This window comes from Lingula anatina, chromosome 2 (genome assembly GCF_051362555.1).
Source record: "Lingula anatina isolate TDL-2025a chromosome 2, LinAna3.0, whole genome shotgun sequence".
Taxonomy (NCBI): Eukaryota; Metazoa; Brachiopoda; class Lingulata; order Lingulida; family Lingulidae; genus Lingula; species Lingula anatina.
The window spans coordinates 20,405,546-20,425,619 of record NC_141768.1 but is presented as its reverse complement, the minus strand read 5'-3'; the positions used below and the strand labels follow the sequence as shown (position 1 = coordinate 20,425,619).

At 35.2% G+C, this 20,074-nt stretch overlaps 2 protein-coding genes across 11 annotated transcripts in view; both read left to right on the top strand.

Annotated features, from left to right (window-relative positions):
* The window catches only part of LOC106156684 (1-phosphatidylinositol 4,5-bisphosphate phosphodiesterase beta-1), a 62,022-nt gene extending 51,569 nt beyond the window's left edge, over window positions 1-10,453 (top strand). For both annotated transcript variants that reach the window (XM_087005858.1, XM_087005857.1), the window contains 7 exons: window positions 949-1,047; window positions 1,402-1,517; window positions 1,835-2,029; window positions 2,211-2,482; window positions 3,185-3,242; window positions 3,775-3,861; window positions 6,748-10,453. In XM_087005858.1, coding sequence (XP_086861984.1) covers window positions 949-1,047; window positions 1,402-1,517; window positions 1,835-2,029; window positions 2,211-2,482; window positions 3,185-3,242; window positions 3,775-3,861; window positions 6,748-6,930 — 1,010 coding nt within the window. In that variant the 3' untranslated portion in view covers window positions 6,931-10,453. The remainder of the gene's footprint in view (window positions 1-948; window positions 1,048-1,401; window positions 1,518-1,834; window positions 2,030-2,210; window positions 2,483-3,184; window positions 3,243-3,774; window positions 3,862-6,747) is intronic.
* Window positions 10,454-12,882: 2,429 nt separating this feature from the next.
* Window positions 12,883-20,074, top strand: part of LOC106161296 (1-phosphatidylinositol 4,5-bisphosphate phosphodiesterase beta-4) — a 74,048-nt gene continuing 66,856 nt past the window's right edge. For 4 of the 9 annotated variants that reach the window (XM_087003640.1, XM_087003642.1, XM_087003639.1 and 1 more), the window contains exon 1: window positions 12,884-13,135. The gene's annotated coding sequence lies outside the window, so the exon portion shown is untranslated. Of the gene's footprint in view, window positions 13,136-20,074 lie in introns of all 9 variants that reach the window. The other 5 variants (XM_087003643.1, XM_087003641.1, XM_087003638.1 and 2 more) reach the window with 2 other exon arrangements.

The window sequence follows — 20,074 nt, the reverse complement described above, 5'->3', positions numbered from 1 at the left end:
TTGGTTACCATGGAATTGGGTGATCATCTTTTGCGTCTATAATTATGTCTAGAGTGTATGCATGTATGTACATGCAGACTTAATTTCTCACTTTGAAACTATCCATTGAGTGAATTCAAATGCTGTCTTAGACCTCTCAGGGATAAATTATTTCACTATTTCACCAAGGGAGACATTATGGCACCTAATTTATATATATATATATATATATATATATATATATATATATATATATATATATATATGGGTTTTCAGGGTCTAGTTTCACATGTGAGCTTTAAAACGTATATTTATAGCTAAGCCTACTGAAACATGGCTAATGAAAACAATTGATCACCTGTTATTTGTGGTTAGTTATGTTTGTTTGGTACTCTATTTTTTAACTGTAGTCTATAAGGGACTCTCAAAGCAAACTGGTCTAGTGAATTTTGGTTCAGGAGATGTCCCCAAATTAGAAAAACTCAAAATTGGGAGAGTTGACATGTCCTGAACAAATTTCCAGAATATTTTTGAAAGATATACTTTGATAGACATCTTACATTAATGGAATATTAAGCTCTTGGAAATACAGTCTCAGAATGAAAATAATTTGTTCTGGGGTAAAAACTTCCTAGAATTTATTTTCTGCGTAATGCATACAATGAACTCAACAGTGAAAAACTAAGCAAAGCTGCTGACTTCATTTTAGCATATCTTTACATAAATGCATTTTAGAAGCTGCTTCAGCCTTTTTTTTTTTTTTTTTTTTGTACAGTAGCTAAGCAAACACATAGGTCAAACATTGTAAGCACCCTGTCTGTGTGTGTTGGTTTAAATCAAATGTAATATTATAAATGTTCACTACAAAACTTATTACGGATGTGTCCCAAATATGAATGATATAGTTGAGATTTTTTTAAACAAAATAATTACTAATATTCTGAATTTATCATTATGATGTCTTTTCAGCTGGGGCGACTCATCAAGATGTCACAAAAATTCTCTCGGGGACTGAATCAAGTGCCCAGTTGTCCACAGCATCATTTCTTGGGACCACCAAACTGGCTAGTAAGGAAGCAGTTTTTTTGTTTGAATTTGTTTTTAAACATGCACTTTGTTGTTGTTGTGGCTATTATATTTATAACCACTAATCTCCCAGCTTTACCATAATTCCTGACCTATAATAATATAAGCATATGAAGATAGTGCAGTGCAGTATTTTACAAATATAAATAGGATGCTCCAATGTGGAATGTATTTAAAGATAATCCATTATTTTTCTGACCTTTAACCTCTGGTGATCTTCAAATCCCATTTCTCCCAGTGCATACATATGAAATGCAGCATTAAGCCATAAGCTTTTATTTTAATCAAAGATATTGTTGATATCTCAGTGGATTTTGTTTTCTTTTAAATTTGAAGACCCAGAAATGTCAGCCGCCATCTCTCTGGAAGAACTTAAACAGCAGAGGCCCTTCCTTAAGTACAGACTCAAGATGAAGAAAGAGATTGAAAAGCTGCAAAAGAAGCATCAGAAGGTAAGCTAGCAAATCAGTTGCAGCAGTTTCTCTGGAGCTTACGTAAAAATGAAAAAAAAAAAAAAGAAAAATCTGTGATTTCATTATTATTAATATGTACTAGCTATTATATTGTTTAAAGTTTGCAGTGATTTCATTCTTTAAAAAGATTGTTGGATTTTATCTGTTGTACATGAAGTAAAGTAAAATTATTTTGCTGGTTCTTTTTATTTGTCACTTATAGGGATTGATAACAAAGTTGCACATTGAATGACACCTTTAAAATTGATAAGACACTTGAATAACAGCAAATGATTGGTGCCTGCTTTTTAATTTAGGCTAAACAAAATATGCAGGATGTCCACAGAACTATAGAGCAGAAGCTTCTGGTGTCTCACTTCAAAGCAGTAAGATCCATGGAGAAAAAACACAGAAAGATACTCAAGAAAGCAGGCAGGAATGGATCATTGGAGAACTTGCAGCCCTCACTTGACCAACAGCTCAACCAGCTGAAGGATGCACAAAAACGAGAGGTGAAAAAGAATGTTTTTTTTTTCTGGGGTGTTTAGCATTTGAAGAAATATTTTGTTTCAGACAGTACATTGTAGAAATACCTTTTTGCCTCCCCTTGATTCCATTTTTAAACCATTGTGAACCACAAATTTAGAATTTTTTTCTCTGAGTTACCTTAAAAACCTTTAATTTTGTATTTAGCGTGCAGAAATGAAGCGTATCCACAGTGAAGATTTGATAGAACTGTCACAGTCTCATTTCCAACTTGAGCTAGACAGTGTGCGTGCGCTGGACAAACCCATGTACGACCTGATGGATCAAATCCTGCAGACAAGCCTAGATGACAGATTGGAGATGCTGAGAGATATACATGAAGATGAAGTGGATCTCTTGAAAAAACGGCTTGCGCAGCAAAACAGGGAGGAGATCAAGGCATTACAGAAAAAGCATAAAGACAAACAAGAATTATCAAGGTGCCAGATATTATACACTTTTTGTGAAGAGCTTTTCTATTATCATGATAAAATACTGATTTACAGTTAAATAAAATAAATGTGTTGCACTTTACTTTAGTTGGTAGTCTTCATGTAACCATAGAAGTAGAGTCTCTACTTCTATGATGTAACTAAAAGAATCATTAATAGACAGAACAGAGCAATCAGGGCCGTAGCCTGAGCAAAATGCCAGGGGGGCAGTAAGCAGACAGGAAGGGGCGAACCCCCTTAGGGGGGAGGGGGTCTCCCCCTCCCACTGTGTAGAAATTTTTAAAAAACTGTATGTATAATACTGCATTCTGGTGCATTTTAACTGTTATTTATTGCTCGATCAGAAGTCAGAAATTGTGGGTTCATTTTGCCATAAGTACAGTCATTTTTTCAACACAACACGCCAATTGGCCTGGGGGATAGCTCCCTAAGGGAGGGTGAGCTTTTTGGCATGAAGTGAGTTGGCTAAAAAGAGTACTCCTTTGTAAACAAATTGTTGAATGATTGTCTAGTGGCCGTGAGTGCATTTTCTCACAGAATTGATATCAACTTTGCAATTTTTTTTTTTTACCTTTGCGATTTTTTTTTTTTTTTTTTTTTTGCACCTCAAATCCCGGGGGGGGGGGGGGGGGGGGGGGGCAATCATTTAAGCAAACAACTGAACTTTTTATTTTATGTTGATTGTTTTAGGGTAAAACGTGAAAACCAGCATAAACATATTACTATGGCAGTAGCAGAAAGAGAAAAGGTAACTAAAAAGTAAAATTTATTGAATAGATGACTGCATTTGTTTTTGTGTAGATAAATGTTTTATGGGGCTAGTGGCAACCATTTAAGATTGTCTGAACTGATTTGTTAAAATAAAGATAATTGCAAAAAATTCAGAGAATAAACCTACTGTTTTACAAAAATTAAAAAATTATATACCTGAAAAACAAAAATAGAGAAAAGATTTTTACTGTATGTCACATAATAATAATGATACTATTAATGAAAAAGAAAGAAGAATAAGAAACAGTTTTGATAAATATGAATAACTGGTACTGGAACTTATATTTAGTAACTGACCGACATAAATGCAAGTTCCAGTATCAGAGTTATTCATATTTCTCATTCATATTCTACTGGATGACTAACAACGTACAAAAGGTTTGTAGTGAGAAAGTACTCTGTAACTTCTGATACCTGCTGGAAAGTATGTATTAAATAGTTTGTGGTTTTAGATAATTGATAAAAATCAAGCTGATATATTTTGATTGGTTTTGCTTTTCCAATTTCAGCTGAAGGGTTTGCTAGAAAAGAGAGTTACTGAAGTGAAAGAAAATCATGAGGCGGTGAAAAAAACTCTAGCAGAAGAGAGGCAGAAGGTGGGTTACATTTCATTTCCCATCTTAATTTTTGGTAGTTATGCGGGTGCTCCACTTGTAATGATATTGATATTGGTATTGATTGTGCAACAAATTTCAATAAAATCTTAGACGTACATTTGCTCATGTGAATATGTAAATTAATTGGGGTCTTTTCTTGAAAAGTGGACCTATTTATTTTCCAAATGACATTGAACCTAGGTAAAATTTTGAACTAGAACAGACCTTGTCTCAGCCGAACCTCCTGTCCCCACCTACAAGCCTGCTGAGTCATCAATCTTTAAAACATATAACTTTTTGTTAATATCTGCTATTCTAATTAAAGATTTAAATTAATAGCTTCATAGCAAACTTAGATTTATAACTTAGAACATGTTTTCTTTACTATAGATGCAAAATTCACAACAGATGTGATTTCATTTATATGATGGACATTCAGTATGTAGGGTACTACTCATAAATAAATGAGATGTATATTATCAACATGCCAGATTGCTTTTCTTCTAATACACTTGTACAAAAGCCATGTCTAAAGTTTCTCTCAACTTATTTATGAATGCTATACTGTATTCTTTGCAGACTGTGCAAATAGACAACATGTTATTGCAAAATTTGAGACAAACGGATTTGCTCTTATAAGTATCTTGAGCTTCTTAACTGTGATCCTTTTGGGTAATACAGCAATTTTTTTTTATAATGTTTAGTTATTCATGCATTGGTTTTTAATTAAAGAACTGTTACATATATGCATGATAAAGTCTCTCAGTTAAGAAGATTACTTGCATGCTTATTATATTTCAAACCTGTTCTATTTATTCTTGGCTTCTGTCATTACATCGGCTTTGGAATTTGATATAAACTCAATCCTAGACACTTGGACACCATACATATATATATATATATATATATATATACTGCTCAAAAGAAGTTAGGGAACACTAAGAAAAGTAACTGTCATATACCTTAATTTCAAACGCAAAAATGATTGTCATCCATCACTTTATAGAATTGTGTTTGGACTTAACTATCAGGTGTCATTATGCAAATGAGCATATAAAGGAAGGGGTGGTAAAAAATTGAAATTCAATCTCAAAGTTCATTTCCAGCTAGTAATTTTCAGTATCATGTGTGCATGTCTCTGAAAACCACAGGTGTTTCACAACGCATCTCTGTTAAGCAATTAATGTCTTGAGCAACAGCTGTGGAAGGAAATTCCGTTGGATTTTCCTTGGATGAGCCATTGAGCAAGTGAAGCTTATTGAGATCTACTGATGGGTGGTGATTTTGCTAAAATCAAAGCATTAAGTGGTCCCATAAGGGTGCATATTAGGCAAATGGGCCAAGCAGTCCTTTCTATGGACATTCTTCTGCTGAATGAAATCTTGAACAGTGAGAACGTGAATTGTCAACTTGTAGAATGGTTCCATGATCTATCCTACAGAGGGATGGCATTACCAGCTTTATCAGGATTTCATTCCTGTGGTAGAATCTGGTGAAATTTACACTGCCACCACCACACTTGATGTGGGTAGTAAAGGTCCCATCCGTCTGGACTCACCTGTTCATGCGAGTTCTGTCATTACTGCTCTGGGTTGTATATCTGTACTCAGTTAAGACATATATAGTAACCATTCTTGGATGTGTCTAGTATCTGTGATGGGTTGCCATTGTCACTAGAGCTGTTTTGTCTTGCCATTAAGACTGGTTGCACTGCCTGGAGTCTTGAACAGAAGTTTCACTCCCTGAAACAGCTTCTGACAGTTTGGCCATTGATGGTAGTATGTGTGAATGGCTGTTCTGGGAAATATTTGTAGTGTTCTAGCAGTGACAGTATGGTTCCGTATATCAGACAAATAAAGAAAATGATCCTTACCTGGGGTGTTAACACAAGGTCACACTGACCTGGGTCTGATGGCTAACTCTCTAGCTGTTGCCATGAACCACTTATTCAGCCTGTGAGTTACTGAAGGACTCACACCTAGTCTTCTGACAGTGTCTAATGCACATCAAAGCTTACATCTAATGAGTGTATATATCCCTCCCTCCCTCCTTCTTCCAGTGACAATTAAACCACAGTGTTTGAGCAAGGCTAAGAAATGTTTTAGTCAAAGCTCTTGCAGTGTCATTCTCACAATGACTATTCATATGGGTGATTGCAAGCTTGCTATCTGTTCATCCTTCACCCAGGATTAAGTTGGGAGGCTAAATAATTTTACCCAATTTTTCATGTATTTCATCCCACAAAATAATCATAATTATTACCATTTGATGAGTGCAAAGTTTTTTTAAATGAAACACAGTTAAAGTAGAAATATTATCATATAGACTACTGAATTTTAATAACAGTAGGCATGGTTCAAACTTAAATAGTGGATATTCCCTGACTTCTTTTGAGTATCATTTATCAGTAAATTAAGCTGATTATATTAGGATTACCTGCCACACTGTTATAATCATACATAATTATATTGGATTTAGATAATCCTCATTGTATCAGGTTCTAATATTTTGTTCATTAATAAGCCTAATAACATGTTCATATTTTTAGAAATAGCCTGTTGTGAGTGATTCATTTTAATGGACATAAAATAGGGGGCTAATGTAGAAGATATGGGAGTATTTTTTTATTGGGAAGGGAGGAGGTGTATTGAAGACCATACATAAATACATATCAATATATATTTTTGAGTGAAAAGTCAACTGTAGACCGTAAAACACGAACATATTGTGTGCATTGTTTGCCATCAGGGAATATTGCACAAAACTCTAATATTGCAAATCACCAAGCAGATTACCACCCATAACCTCTATCTCTTTTTTTCATAGATATAGTTCATAGATCTGGTTGGCCACTAATATGTTTCATTATTTTTTCATATATTTCAGAGAAATGAAGATCTGCAACAAGACTATGAAGACAAGTGTCTTAAGATAGAGCAGGAGTATCGGGAGTGGTATCGCTGGAAGTCCATGGAGATTTTAAGCACTCTTTCGATAGCAGACAGCGTAGATGATCTCACTTCAGATGATGAGTCAACCACTCAGTTGTTGTCTGTGAAGCCTCTGTAATGATGATGGCACTGTGCAATGAGACATCGGAAAAATGAGAAGAGTCCATGTCCGTTGTCTAGGGTAGCCTTTTTAATTGAAAAGTTTAGAAATTGTGCTCTTGTTCTTGCAATATTTCATATTACAAATTCACTTAGCAATTTGATGGAGAGTTGGTTGTTTTGGGTCCATAACACAGAGCAAAGCAATCCATTTTTGACAGATTGCAATCAGCACTGACAGCTAAGGCTGTATTTTCCAAATCAGTCTGTATGTGTCAGTAATTAAGGTCAATTAAAGTTAGGAATGCCTCTCCATGATGGAGCATAATAAAAACAAAATAGCAAGAAAAAAGTGTGGATTCTTAGGCAAGATATGTTGTAAATTTGACTGTAGGCATAAAGGAGGACAATGTGAAGGTTTCGAGATTATTGTCGTAAATTTCATATAGTAATCAGGACCAGAGAATATATATTTTATCAGTATTTATATACATTCATATATATATTTGTATTAGTACAGCATAATGTAATGTAAGGATGACTACTTACAAGCATATTTCTATATTTACTATGACATTCAATGCCTCGGATAAAAGAAGTCAGTGATCAACTTTCATAGTTCTAATTAAGTGTTCATATATTCTGTATATGGTAGTTTAACCATAGACTGGTGCTTAATGGTTTTCCAAATGCCATTAGAAATCTTTTCCTACTTAAGAAGCTATAGCAATCAGATGAATTTATTTAATCAATTAAGAAAGCAGTGTATAGGGAAACATTCTACAGCTGAATAGAAAAGATTGCTCTAAACATGCAAATTTGTTGTAATATTGTGATATAGGTTTCTTACTTTCACATCACAAAAATGTCCTTCAAATTAATTTTTACATAAAGGCATGACTTATGTGTGCATTTTACTTATTTAATCTGTGGGTATATTTCTAGTTAGATTAATAGTGATCAAATGTTTTCTTATTAAGTGCAATAACAAGTATGTCTGTATTTCTATTGTCATTGGATTCACACATATTAACATGCCACATATACCAGGCTTTCAGCTAGATATTCATGATAATGATCCAGGCAAGAAGTGCATGAAATATGTATGAGATATGAAATTGTTGTTAACAAAGTGAATGTCTTACTTGAAAAAATGAAGTAATTTGACTGAATGCAAGTTTGGGTCTCAGAAATTTTGATGAGGCACAGTCAAAGCAGTGATATATGTGAACTATGTTGCCGACAAATATTTATATACAACTTATATTTAGATGTTTATAATTTTGTTTATACTTAATTGGGATCATATTTATTACATATTTTGTCTTTCTCTACACATTCCATATATGATGCATTTAAGTAACCATTACTTAAATGTTCTTCATTCTCATTTATTTATCTTTCTTGCATGATCCATACAATGTATTATCTGGACCAAACATTTTGATCTCTGTAGAATCTGTATTAGGTTAGAAAGTTTGGAACCACCCATTAAGCTGAAGAAGAACAATTGAATGATATGACAACACTGAGAATACATTTCAGTTATTTGTTTCTGAATTGTACCAAAAAAAGGGATAAAGTCATCCCTGTTTGAAATATAACCATGCAGACTGGCTCTTGGCAAAATATCAGGCCTGCTACAAATCCACAGTGAATTTTTCTTGCAAACTCCTGAAAACTTTTCATTTTGCAAAGGGATCCCCTTCCTCTGCCTAAATTCACATCCTATAATATTTTTTCCACAGTAATTGTTGAAATTAAATTATACACTGCCCCTTGATGCATCTTGTATATAAGTACATGCACATAACATAGGTTGCATTCACAACAGGTGATCCAGGGACTAACTGATTGGCGGACTAAATATGGCCATCCCCACTTAAAAGCGATGCTGGTAATTCCCTAGTGGTCTCCCCACTACTACATGTGCCAGCCCTGCAAGGGGCTAACAATTAAACCTCGGAGCCAAGATTAAATCCATACAATTTCTAGGCTCCTGCAGGCCTGTACATGTGTGGTAGGCGGGGGGACCATAAGGGGATTAGTGGCATCGCTTTTAAGGGGGCCAGCCATATTTGATCTGCAGGTCTGTTAGTCCACTGATCAACTTGTTCTGAAAGCACCCACATAAATGCAAGTTTCATCATACCTGGGCATTTAGTTCTTAACATCTGCCTTAGTGTAAGATACCTCACTTGTCAGCAAGTAGTAGGTAACAACCACTTGGTACTCTTGTATATCACAAACAAGTATCTATTACATGGTGTATCTGTTACATAATTTTTGTCTGTTTGTCTCAGCAGTAATTATTATATACACATCGGTCCTTGTTTTACTTATTGCATTTACTGTAATTTGCTTTTACACATTACTCTAGGTGTCACAGGATGTTGTGCTGCGTCATGTTTAGATCAGATTAAGCAAAAGGCAATTCTAGTATTAATTTCAGTCAACAGTCACTTGATTGCAACATCTTTAACATTATTCCAGAGTTTTGTGTTTAGCACCATTGTCTGTGAGTGGGGTAACACAGGATTTACTTTAGTTGGTCACAAAAAATAATAATATCTGCACTGTAAAGATTGGAATACAGTATTTTTGTTATGAAAAACCAATAACCAGACAGCAGATACCGTTTTACATTTTTTGTGTGCTTGTGAGGGGGATTAGGTGTAAACTCACTTTGTCTATGAAAGAATACCTCTATGAAACAAGATGGTATCAAAGGGCTAATATTACAGAAAGTGTATTTGTGTTAAGCATGGACTGCTTAGCTTAGCCCATTGCACAAAATCCACATTTGGTCTAGGCACATTTAAAAAAAGCCTGCTGCATGTTATATTTCCATGCCCATCAGAAATCGGAGAAAACCCATGCTGGCTTAATTTAGATTGTCATTGATCACTTGTTGACATTTATCTATCGTGACTGAGTGGAAATCAAAGTGTTTTTACCAGATTGCATTTGAATAATGTCAAATGCTGTTTTTTATATTGATAAAACTATCTTGGAAGGCCGTAAGGGCCTGTCACCCTGGCAGTCAACCAATGAAGCGTGCATAATGATGTTCAAATACAATTCCTGCAAAAAACTGAAAATTGTTGTGATCAGTCTATCTGATGGCATATATGTAATAGAATTTTTTTTATATTTGAAGCACTTTGTTTACCATTTTTTCCTTTTTTTAAATTCATGGAGCAGCTAATGCTTTATTCTGCCCCCTGAGATTAATGATGTTTAAGCTTAAATTAAAAATTGAAAGTAAGCAGTAAGCAGTCTTGGAGATTTTTTGTGAAAGAAGTTTTTATAAATGGGGATTTATTGAGCCAGCTCCTGTCTGTGCAATAGGTATAATTCAGCTGATGTCAGTTCAGCATTTATCCAAGCAACTTTTGGCTTAACTACAGAACCTTTGGACTGACAGTTGCATTTCAACTGGTCCAGTAAATAATACATGTACATCCATCATGCATTTGCCTTATTTTCACTGTATTTAGCCGGTAAACATCGTAACATCGCAATAAATATTTTGTATGTCATTTGTTTGAAAATCACTTTGTTAAATGGTCTTTTCACTTACATTCACTGATCGGAATATATATATACTATTCAAGTTGGAGTTCAAGCTTTTCTAAAGGAATATAATATTGTACAGTAGATCAGTCATTAATGATTTGATAACTATCAACTTATTGTTCTCAATAAATATTTTCACTTTAAAAAGCACACAAACTGGTGTCTCTCACTGAAATGAACAACCTGTATTTCAATTCCTCATATATGTGCCATTTTTAAATTAAAATTAATTAAAATTTCTCCATCCAAGATATTTCCAAGGGGGACCTGAAAAGTTGACTCTAGTGAAGATGTAAAGCAGATGGTACGTTAAAGTAACTAAAAATGGCCAAATGAAATATCCAAGACAATTATCTAAATGTATTGTGTACATTTTTCCAAATTCAACGGATATATTAAAATTATTGTACAGTAGAAACCGACATTTTTGTTGCTGTTTTTTCAAACTTGGAAAAAGTTTCCATTCTTACAGTTGGTCATCTGGGCACTTTTCCTTAATTAAAAGCTGGCAAGTCCACCAGAAATGGGGAAAAACAAATTGAAAACATGGCGGATTGCATTGACTATTATGTTAATGTTGTCAGATTTGGTCCGATGATATCATACAGTGCTTGACCACTTGTATACTGTGTGGTGTACTTGTGTACTGTGTGGTGCTGAAATAAAAAGGCATTTTTAATGTGGAACATTATGAAGACCTGGAAAGTGTGCAGCACTTAGAAGTTATTGGAATAATCATCATTGTAAGATTAACACAAACTGTGATTATATCTCCTAGTGCTGATAAAATCAGAGGGAATGAGGTGGGGACGATGTTATCAAGGCTTTAGGTTTGGTCCCATGTCTTCCTTTGGTCTGTATACTTGTACTGATGCAAGCCTGAAAGGAAAGTATTAATGCTTGCTTGCTGATTTTTTGGAAGATAAGACACTGCATGGTGTACGTTACAAGTATTTGTATTAGCAGTTTTGCGTGATATGTTTAAATACAATTTAAATGTACAATTTCCTGGTGCGAAAGTTGTCGAAATTGCCTAGATGGCAGTACGTTAAGTTTCAAAACATACAAGTTCTTAATAAAATCTAATATCAAGCACATCATAAAGTTGTTATTTGACCAGTTAAGGTCGCTTTACTTATGTCAACTTTTTTTTCCGATTTTACTTGTTAACTAACAGATTTAGATAGACAAATTTACAGGTTTCACAATTTAGTGACGTACACCAATTTAGCTTGTCTTAAAACCGCCGTCAATCAACTAGTTACAAAAAAGTTTGACATTATATACCCAAACCCAATTAATATAGGCCTACCCTCACACCTACAAAAACAAGATATAATCTTAAACGTGTAACTATTTAATTCCTGCTATAAATGGCTAACACAAATACCAAACAATGTATAATAACTTTCTTTTAATCTGTAATAAATGAACTGAACACACATACGCAAATCTTTTAGTGCATGTAGCTATGACCAAATCTTGTTTCAATCAATAACCCCGCCTTTTGTCACGATCACGACCTATAGCCTGCAACCGTTGCTCCCTCCTCTGTTCATCTTTGGGAATTAAAAAAATACCTATCAGATTTTTTCAATGTGTTGGCAGTGCACTAAGCTTGCACCTTTTTCACCGGTGTATGACTGACTCAAGAGATAAACAGTATCAAGAAATCCAGCCCAAAATTTAAGCGTCACATTTGCCAGCAATGCAACGTCAACAGTTATTTGTACAATTATTGACACCTTCCTTGATAAGACCAGTTGCTTCCTGAGGAGGTGCCCCTCGGGGAGATATGAAGATTATGCTCATCCAGGTAAGCAAATGAGTCTTGCAATCTAAAATGCTGTAAGATTCCCGATCACAGATAACGATCGGAAGTTAAGGAAAATGTGAAAATGAGAGGCATTTCCTTTTTCACAGATAGCTTATAAATTTATAGGTTATCGATCTTTAACCACCTGAATTCCCCACGTGTAAAATTTACATCGCATTGGCATTGTACAATTCCTCCTTTTTACATATAATAAAATAATATATATATATATATATATATATATATATACAGTATATACCATTTCTATATATAGGCTATATAACCATTTCTAAAAAAAAACTTGATTTTATCACACATAAACTTTATTTTAAAGATTTAAAAGCAGTGATTCCTTTTCACTAAACTGATATACTTGTCTTAATTACACTATGCATATATTTTGAATATTTTTTAATGTTTTGGTGCGACGTGCTATGGGGCCGAACGCAATGAATCTGCTTATCGGCTTAATGCTTGTGCTCATCCCTTTGGTTGCGTTAGTTGAGTTTCGTCTCTCCTAGACATTTTCTAACACAATCTACATTGCTGGTTTTGTCAACACTGAGTGTATATGCATATGTCAGTTATTGATCGCCTCGAAATTACTATCACGATTTGATATCGTCATTTCGCCATCAAATATTAAACACGAACCAACCAGTTAAGAATAATATCCTAATGAGTCCGGACAGCGAATAACCTTGACCTTTTTCTATGTAAATCTAAGATGGCCGCGGAACCAGACGGGATATGAAAATCGTTGAGGATTATTCGCAATTTAACCGCAACCGAGATGGCTGTATCACCACGGAGCAGCTGACGACTACGAGTAAGTACATTTTGGGCATATGCATCAACGCTTTGTAGTGCATTCAATGACACGATGAGCAAAAGCGGGTATTTTTTTGCGGCATCTGGCCGGGAAGCGGCAGGAAAGCAGAATCAGAACCAGAAGCCTGAAGCGGGTACCTTGCTTTCCGATGCGGGACGCGTAGTACTGACTGATGTTGCTGTTGCATCACGTCACTGTAGTCATTCTATTCTGTTCTTTATTGTTTATTTTTCTCGTGTTATTTGGAGAAACAATTGGAAACAAAAGTGAATCATGAATGATAATATTTCAATACTACTGTAGTCTGGACTAGTACTAGTAGTAATTGTAGTATAATATAGTATAGAGAATCTGCGAGTATGGTGCGATATTATCATCATATTAAAAAGGATGTGATGTGCGAATTTGGAAAATGTCAGTAGTCTCTTCATTTCAGAGATTTGCAGACATGCAAGCATAAGTCCAAATGTGCCATGGGGAGAGGGGGGGGGGGGTCTAGATGATGCCTCAACCTAGTTAGTTATGTCCAACCTTTTTTCACTGTGTCAGCAAAACTCATTGAAACTCCAATGGTGATTGAATACAGGCCTGTTTGTCTGTGTGGTTATCATTCATAATTCAAGGGTCATATTGCTGTAACTTAATGGCCGTCATGCATTTCAGAAAAAGCATTCATCAAATCACCTGCCAGACCTGCCCTGCTTGGTCTTGTTTAAACATTACCCGGGATGATTTTGATGCTGAAATGACCACAGCAAAATGTTTTTTAATGTTTGAACACTTTTTTGTGGTCAATTTGCCTGTAACGTAACTATTTTTCTTTTATTGATAAGCAAATAATTTTACATTAATTTAAATAAGGCAAAGGCTTTTCATTCTTACAGAGAATCATATAGTTGTCAAAACCCTTAGAATTCATTGTGTATTGTTTTAATTTCAAGTAACACCAGAAAATCAAAGGAATTTGAATGGACTGATACATCTTGGAAACATGTTAAGTTCTGAAGCAAAGCTTAGACTGCTTTTATGAGATAGCTGACTACACAAATTCAATATTGGCTTAAGAGCATTTTATTATGATTAACCTAAAATAGATGTATTTGACATACCTAAAAAGGCTACTATCACCATATAAATTGACTTAATAGTCTGTTAGCACATGACCATTATGGAAGGTATACTAGTAGAAAAGGGCATTGACAGATATAGACCATAGAGATTGGTAATAAGAAGACAACATTAGGCACAGAAGATTCTAAAGGTCATCACTTTATGTTAGTGGCAAGAAAGTCATACCTTGTGGCATGAGACTGAGCATACACAAGATTTGCATTAATGAATCAGCCAGGTCATTCTCACAGGAGTTACTTTTTATAGTATACATTCAAACAAGAGATATTTCCCCTCATAAGGATACCAGTATAGATACTCCCACTTTTACTGGAGGACTTCCAAAATTGAAACACGATTAAGTAGTATTATACAAAAATCCTGCTTTGCCATACAACCTATACAGAGTAACTTATTTTCGAACAAGCAGATCAAACTGAATTTTTATTGCTGTAGAAAAAGAATTAGGTGAAATATATATATATATATATATATATATATATATATATATATATATATATATATATATATATATATATATATATTCACTGCTTGTTCACAACTTGAATAATTTGTTATTGATGTTACAGATTTATATCAGATAAGTTCAGTTGCCCAGTGCTGTTTACTTCAGGTGTGTGCAGTTGAGAAGTACAAACCTGAACCTGTCTGGGTAGTACTCACCAGATGACTAGGGCCGCATTCAGAACAGTGGACTAACTAGTCTGCAGGTCAAATATCAATAAACTGGGTGTCTTTATATATGTATATAGATACATTGCTAGACTCAAGATTTGATTAAGTAAAAGAAAACTTGCTGGTTCGTCAGGTACTTTTTAGTCTGAGTCTAGCATGGTATAATTGATACACATAAAGGGTGCAGACAAAGCACCTGCCAACCTTAGTACTTTTCTTTTGCTATGGCAAGTGAAATAACATATGCACTTGCCAAGTATATGCCCATATCTTTCCTTCTCTGCCCAACCCAGAAAGAACAAAAAAAAGTTTGTTCAAGTTTTTTTAAAGCTTTAATTCCATTCCAAACCTTGGCACTTATCTTGGCTTTAACATTGCCACCTTAAAGACTTATACGAATGTACATGTGAATTTTTTCAGGTTTTATATTGTTGAAAGCAATGGGTTGAAAGTGAATGAATGATTGGAACACTTTAAATAAAGACTTAATGATAGATGTGCATAAAGTTGCCTGAAGTTGGCCTGTTTGCAGGATGTTCCCATGTCCGTTAAAGTATTCAAATATTCCTTTATTCTTGGTTTAATACCTATACCTCGGGTGACTCCGGGATTCATCATTGTTCATTGTTTAGTAAACCAAGCAAACATATTTTCTTCTCAATCTTGAAGCTACGTTTAGAGGTCATGATTTAAGGTAAGTACAAAATCTGTCTTACTATGTTGGGGGGGGGAGGCTAAAAATTGAAATATTTACTTTATATACACATCACCTGATTTTGTGTTACATTTCTATGGCCAGGCTGTGTGGTCAGCATGGTCATCCTGGGTTAGAATTAAATTCATAAATCTGCTGCCTATATTAATATATTTGACCTCCTGTTCTGTATATGAACTGAACGTGGGATTGCAAAGACCTGAGTACATCATCTGACCACCAAAGATTATTATTATCATTATTATTATTATTATTATTATTATTATTATTGTGTTGTGTGTGTGTGTGTGTGTGTGTGTGTGTGTGTGTGTGTGTGTGTGTGTGTGCAGGGAGATCTCATTTGACTGTTAAACAACTGGTAAATTAGAACTATGGTTTTCTGATGATATGTTCCATTCCCAAATTGGTTGAGGTCAGTGTCAATTTTTTGCATTTGAATGTACCTGTTGTCAAGTGTCAGTTATCTAGAACTATAACTCTTAGGTTCTGCTGATGGTATTTTTGTCATAGAAAAACATAAATTTGCTTTATCTGTCATTTATGGCCTAGAATCTTAGTGAAATGATTTTAAGAACATCTGGTCTATAGTTTGAGATTACCATCAAAAAGAGCATGTATTTTTAATAAACTTGGTTTTCCATTTATTTGCACAGGTTTGCTTTTATCAATCAACCAGCTTGCCATCATAAAAAACAACCTTATCTAGATTTATATGATTCATGAATGATACACTAAATTTGAAAACAGTGAGATAAGTCTGCCGTATATTGCTTCAGAGTTCTCTCCAGCCTGTCTTGTCCATTTTAACATGTCCATCATAAGATCTTGTTTATTTTGGCTCTGACCTGTACGATTTGATGAGCATCAAAATTTCAATACCATAGAAAACAGATCTTATTGTGTTAGCAACTTAATTTAACTTTATAGTAATTAGATTTTTCTGACAGTCAGTGGACATCTGACTTTTTGGGAGCCAAAAATATAGTTTTTGAGATCAATGCAGAGTGCCCCCTGGACCCCATGCCATAGACTTTTTCACTAAATGGCAGTCTCATCCCTGATTTTAGCAGCAGTGGGTGAAACATCAGAGATTAGATTGGCTGCCTGTGGTTAGAAATTACAGTCTCAGGAACTGCTGAGGTAGTAGAAACTACGAGCACATTCAGAATAGCGGACTAACAGATCCACGGATAAAAATATGGCGACCCACTAAAAAGCTTGCTGCTTTATTCCCAAAATGCAAGTAGTCACTGATTAGATTCCCCGCAGGGATTATGCAACAAGCATTCAAGTGGGTCAGCCATATTTGATCCGTGGGTCTGTTAGTCTGCTGTTCTAAATGCGCTCAGAGTCAAGGCAGCTCAACTAGACTGGGAATGTGGTCTTATTCTTAGTTTCGGTCAAAAAGAAACAGGCATATTGAAAGTCAAACCACAGCAATGTTCGTATAGGGGGATGTTTTCCTGGTAGCAAGTTGAACCTATAGCCGGCTTTATTTCAAAAGGATGGGAATGGGGGTGGGATGGGGGAGATACTTTATCTGAGAAAGAAAACTTTTTTACCATAATGGCATGGAGCAAATTTCGATTTAGTATGAACCTTTCCTGGCCAAAAGGGCAGTGTGTTCGAACCACCCAATACCAAAGCTTTATTCTGCCTACAAGGCCTGAAGTTAACTTTCATAAAATGCTCTGAATTGGTTTGCATAGAGGCAAAATGGAGGCTGTTTCAATATGCATGAGAATTAGCAGTACGTGGTTGAACAGCTATTGGAATAACAATTGATCACAATGAGCAATTTAAGTACTCATTTGGTTAGGAGATTGAAAGGAGTTTCTTGGAAACATGTTGATATTAATTGCCTAGTATGTCATGTTTGATGATTAGAGCTTAATTTGTAAAAAGATCGTTTAGAACTTAAATCCAGACAATGAACTGTATTTGTATGCATTTGTATCATCATGAATATGGTCACTTTGGTTATATTTACTTTTTGCTTTGTCTCTCTGTACCTCTGTGCTCATGAGATTTGCTGGATAACCCTTGATTTCCTCCTACAGTAATGAATAATATATAATCCAATTTACAAGTCATGAATATCATAAATATGATATGTTGTGTATTTGATGATTGTTCAGCCTTGATTTAGGTAAGAACTAAGTCATCAGGCAATATATATATATATATATATATATATATATATATAAGGGCCAGTGATAACACATATATAGAAAAAATGTTAATCAAATATTATTACTTCATAATATAGAGAATACATTATTTGAAAGTGGATTCTCTCTCTCAGTACTATTGCCCAGTATAAGTTAACGGTCAGTGCAACTCATTCCATCTTTGTGTGCATAGCATACAGTCCGGCATATTCCATTGTGCATATCATAGTTTGAAATGAATTATTGCATTTTAAAACAATTCCAGCTATACAGGAAACAGGTGCACATACTGTGCTATTGTGCTGGAAGTATTGTTTACATTCTAAGCCACACTGTTGTATCATATGCTACAGTCATATTTCAATAATAGAATTCACTGTGTAAAATAAGTTTAAATATTGCAGTGCAGCTTAAGTTTCATATATATCAAACAGATCTCCTCATGCACTAGTACACTTGCATGCATTAGTGAAGATATGTTTGAGGCCTAGACGGGTGTCCACAATGACAAGATCAGTGAGAAGTCAGAAATGTCCCAGATCAAGCAAAAATCAATGGTGAAGCATGTTGCAAAAATGTATCGCAACCCTGGATCAAAGTCTCCCTCTCCCAGCAATACTTTGGCCTGGATTTTATAGTATAGTCAGTTTCAAGGAATGCTTTAGATAGAGGGACTAAAATATCTCTCATCTTAATTGATAAATTTATGGTTTTATGGTGACACATGTTTGTACTTTTTAAATAGAATGTTAGTGTCTTGAGAATTGTTTCAATATTTTATGTAAAACAACCAGCCAACTGAAATTGGATAACTCACAATGTTAGAGTAAGATATAAACTGCTGCATCTTCATTACTTCATTTCAACAAATAAATTCTATATCATAATCACTGCATGATGTCATCTCATTGATACATATCTTTAAACAGTTGCAATAATAATAATAATAATAATAATAATTATTATTATTATAACTAGATGGTGTCGATGGGTAGCCATCACATATCCACGCACTTCCCCATAGAGCAGCTCACCACTAGGGACCACTTGCCACATATGCACGTTCACACGCATGGACACACTGGTAAATGTTTCAGCACATCAGTGATCACTGCTTCATCCAAAGGTATTTTAAAATATAAATGTAAAAAAATCTACAATGTTAAAAGAATTTAGAATCAACCAACCCCCAGGGATAGCCCAACCCCCTGTTGCACTAAAATTCCAATGTGTCCATGTACATTTCTCATGATGGGTATACTAATCACCAGTTTCAACTTCCTACCTGCAATGGTCTAGTAGAAAAAAGCAGAAACTACAATGTGAGAAGAATTCAGAATCAACCAACCCCCTGGGACAGCCCAACCCCCTGTTGAACTAAAATTCCAAAGTGTATATATGCACATCCCTGATGATGGATCCTCCAATTCCCATAGTTTCAATTTCCTATCTCTAACAGTCTAGGAGGAGATAGCAGACATTACATTGTCATAAGTATTTAGAATCAATCACCCCCAGGGACAGCCCAATCCCCTGTTGCAACCACCTCCCAGGGTACAGCCCAACCCTCTGTTGCACTAAAATTCTTAAGTGCCCATGTACCTCCCTGATGATGGGTATACAAATCACTAAAGTTTCAATTTCCTATCTCTAACAGTCTAGGAGGAGATAGCAGAAATTACGATGTCATAAGAATTTAGAATCAACCACCCCCCAGGGACATCCCAACCCCCTGTTGCATTAAAATTCTAATGTGCCCATGCACATCCCTAAAGATGGGTCTACCAATACCCAAAGTTTCAACTTCCTACCTGCAATAGTCTAGGAGGAGATAGCAGAAATTACAATGCTATAAAAATTTAGAATCAACCACCCCCCAGGGACAGTCCAACCCCCTGTGGCTCTAAAATTCCAAAATGCCCATGCACATCCCTGATGATGGATCTTCCAATTCCCATAGTTTCGATTTCCTATCTCTAACGGTCTAGGAGGAGATAGCAGAAATTACAATGTCATAAGAATTTTGAATCAACTACCTCCCAGGGACAGCCTAACCCCCTGTTGCACTAAAATTCCAATGTGCCCATGCACGTCCCTAAAGATGTGTCTAACAATTCCCAAAGTTTCAACTTCCTTCCTGCAATAGTCTAGGAGGATATAGCGAAAATTACTAACACACGGATGCACGGATGCACAGACACACAGATGCACGGACGCACAGACGGGCAGGGTAACATGATCCCC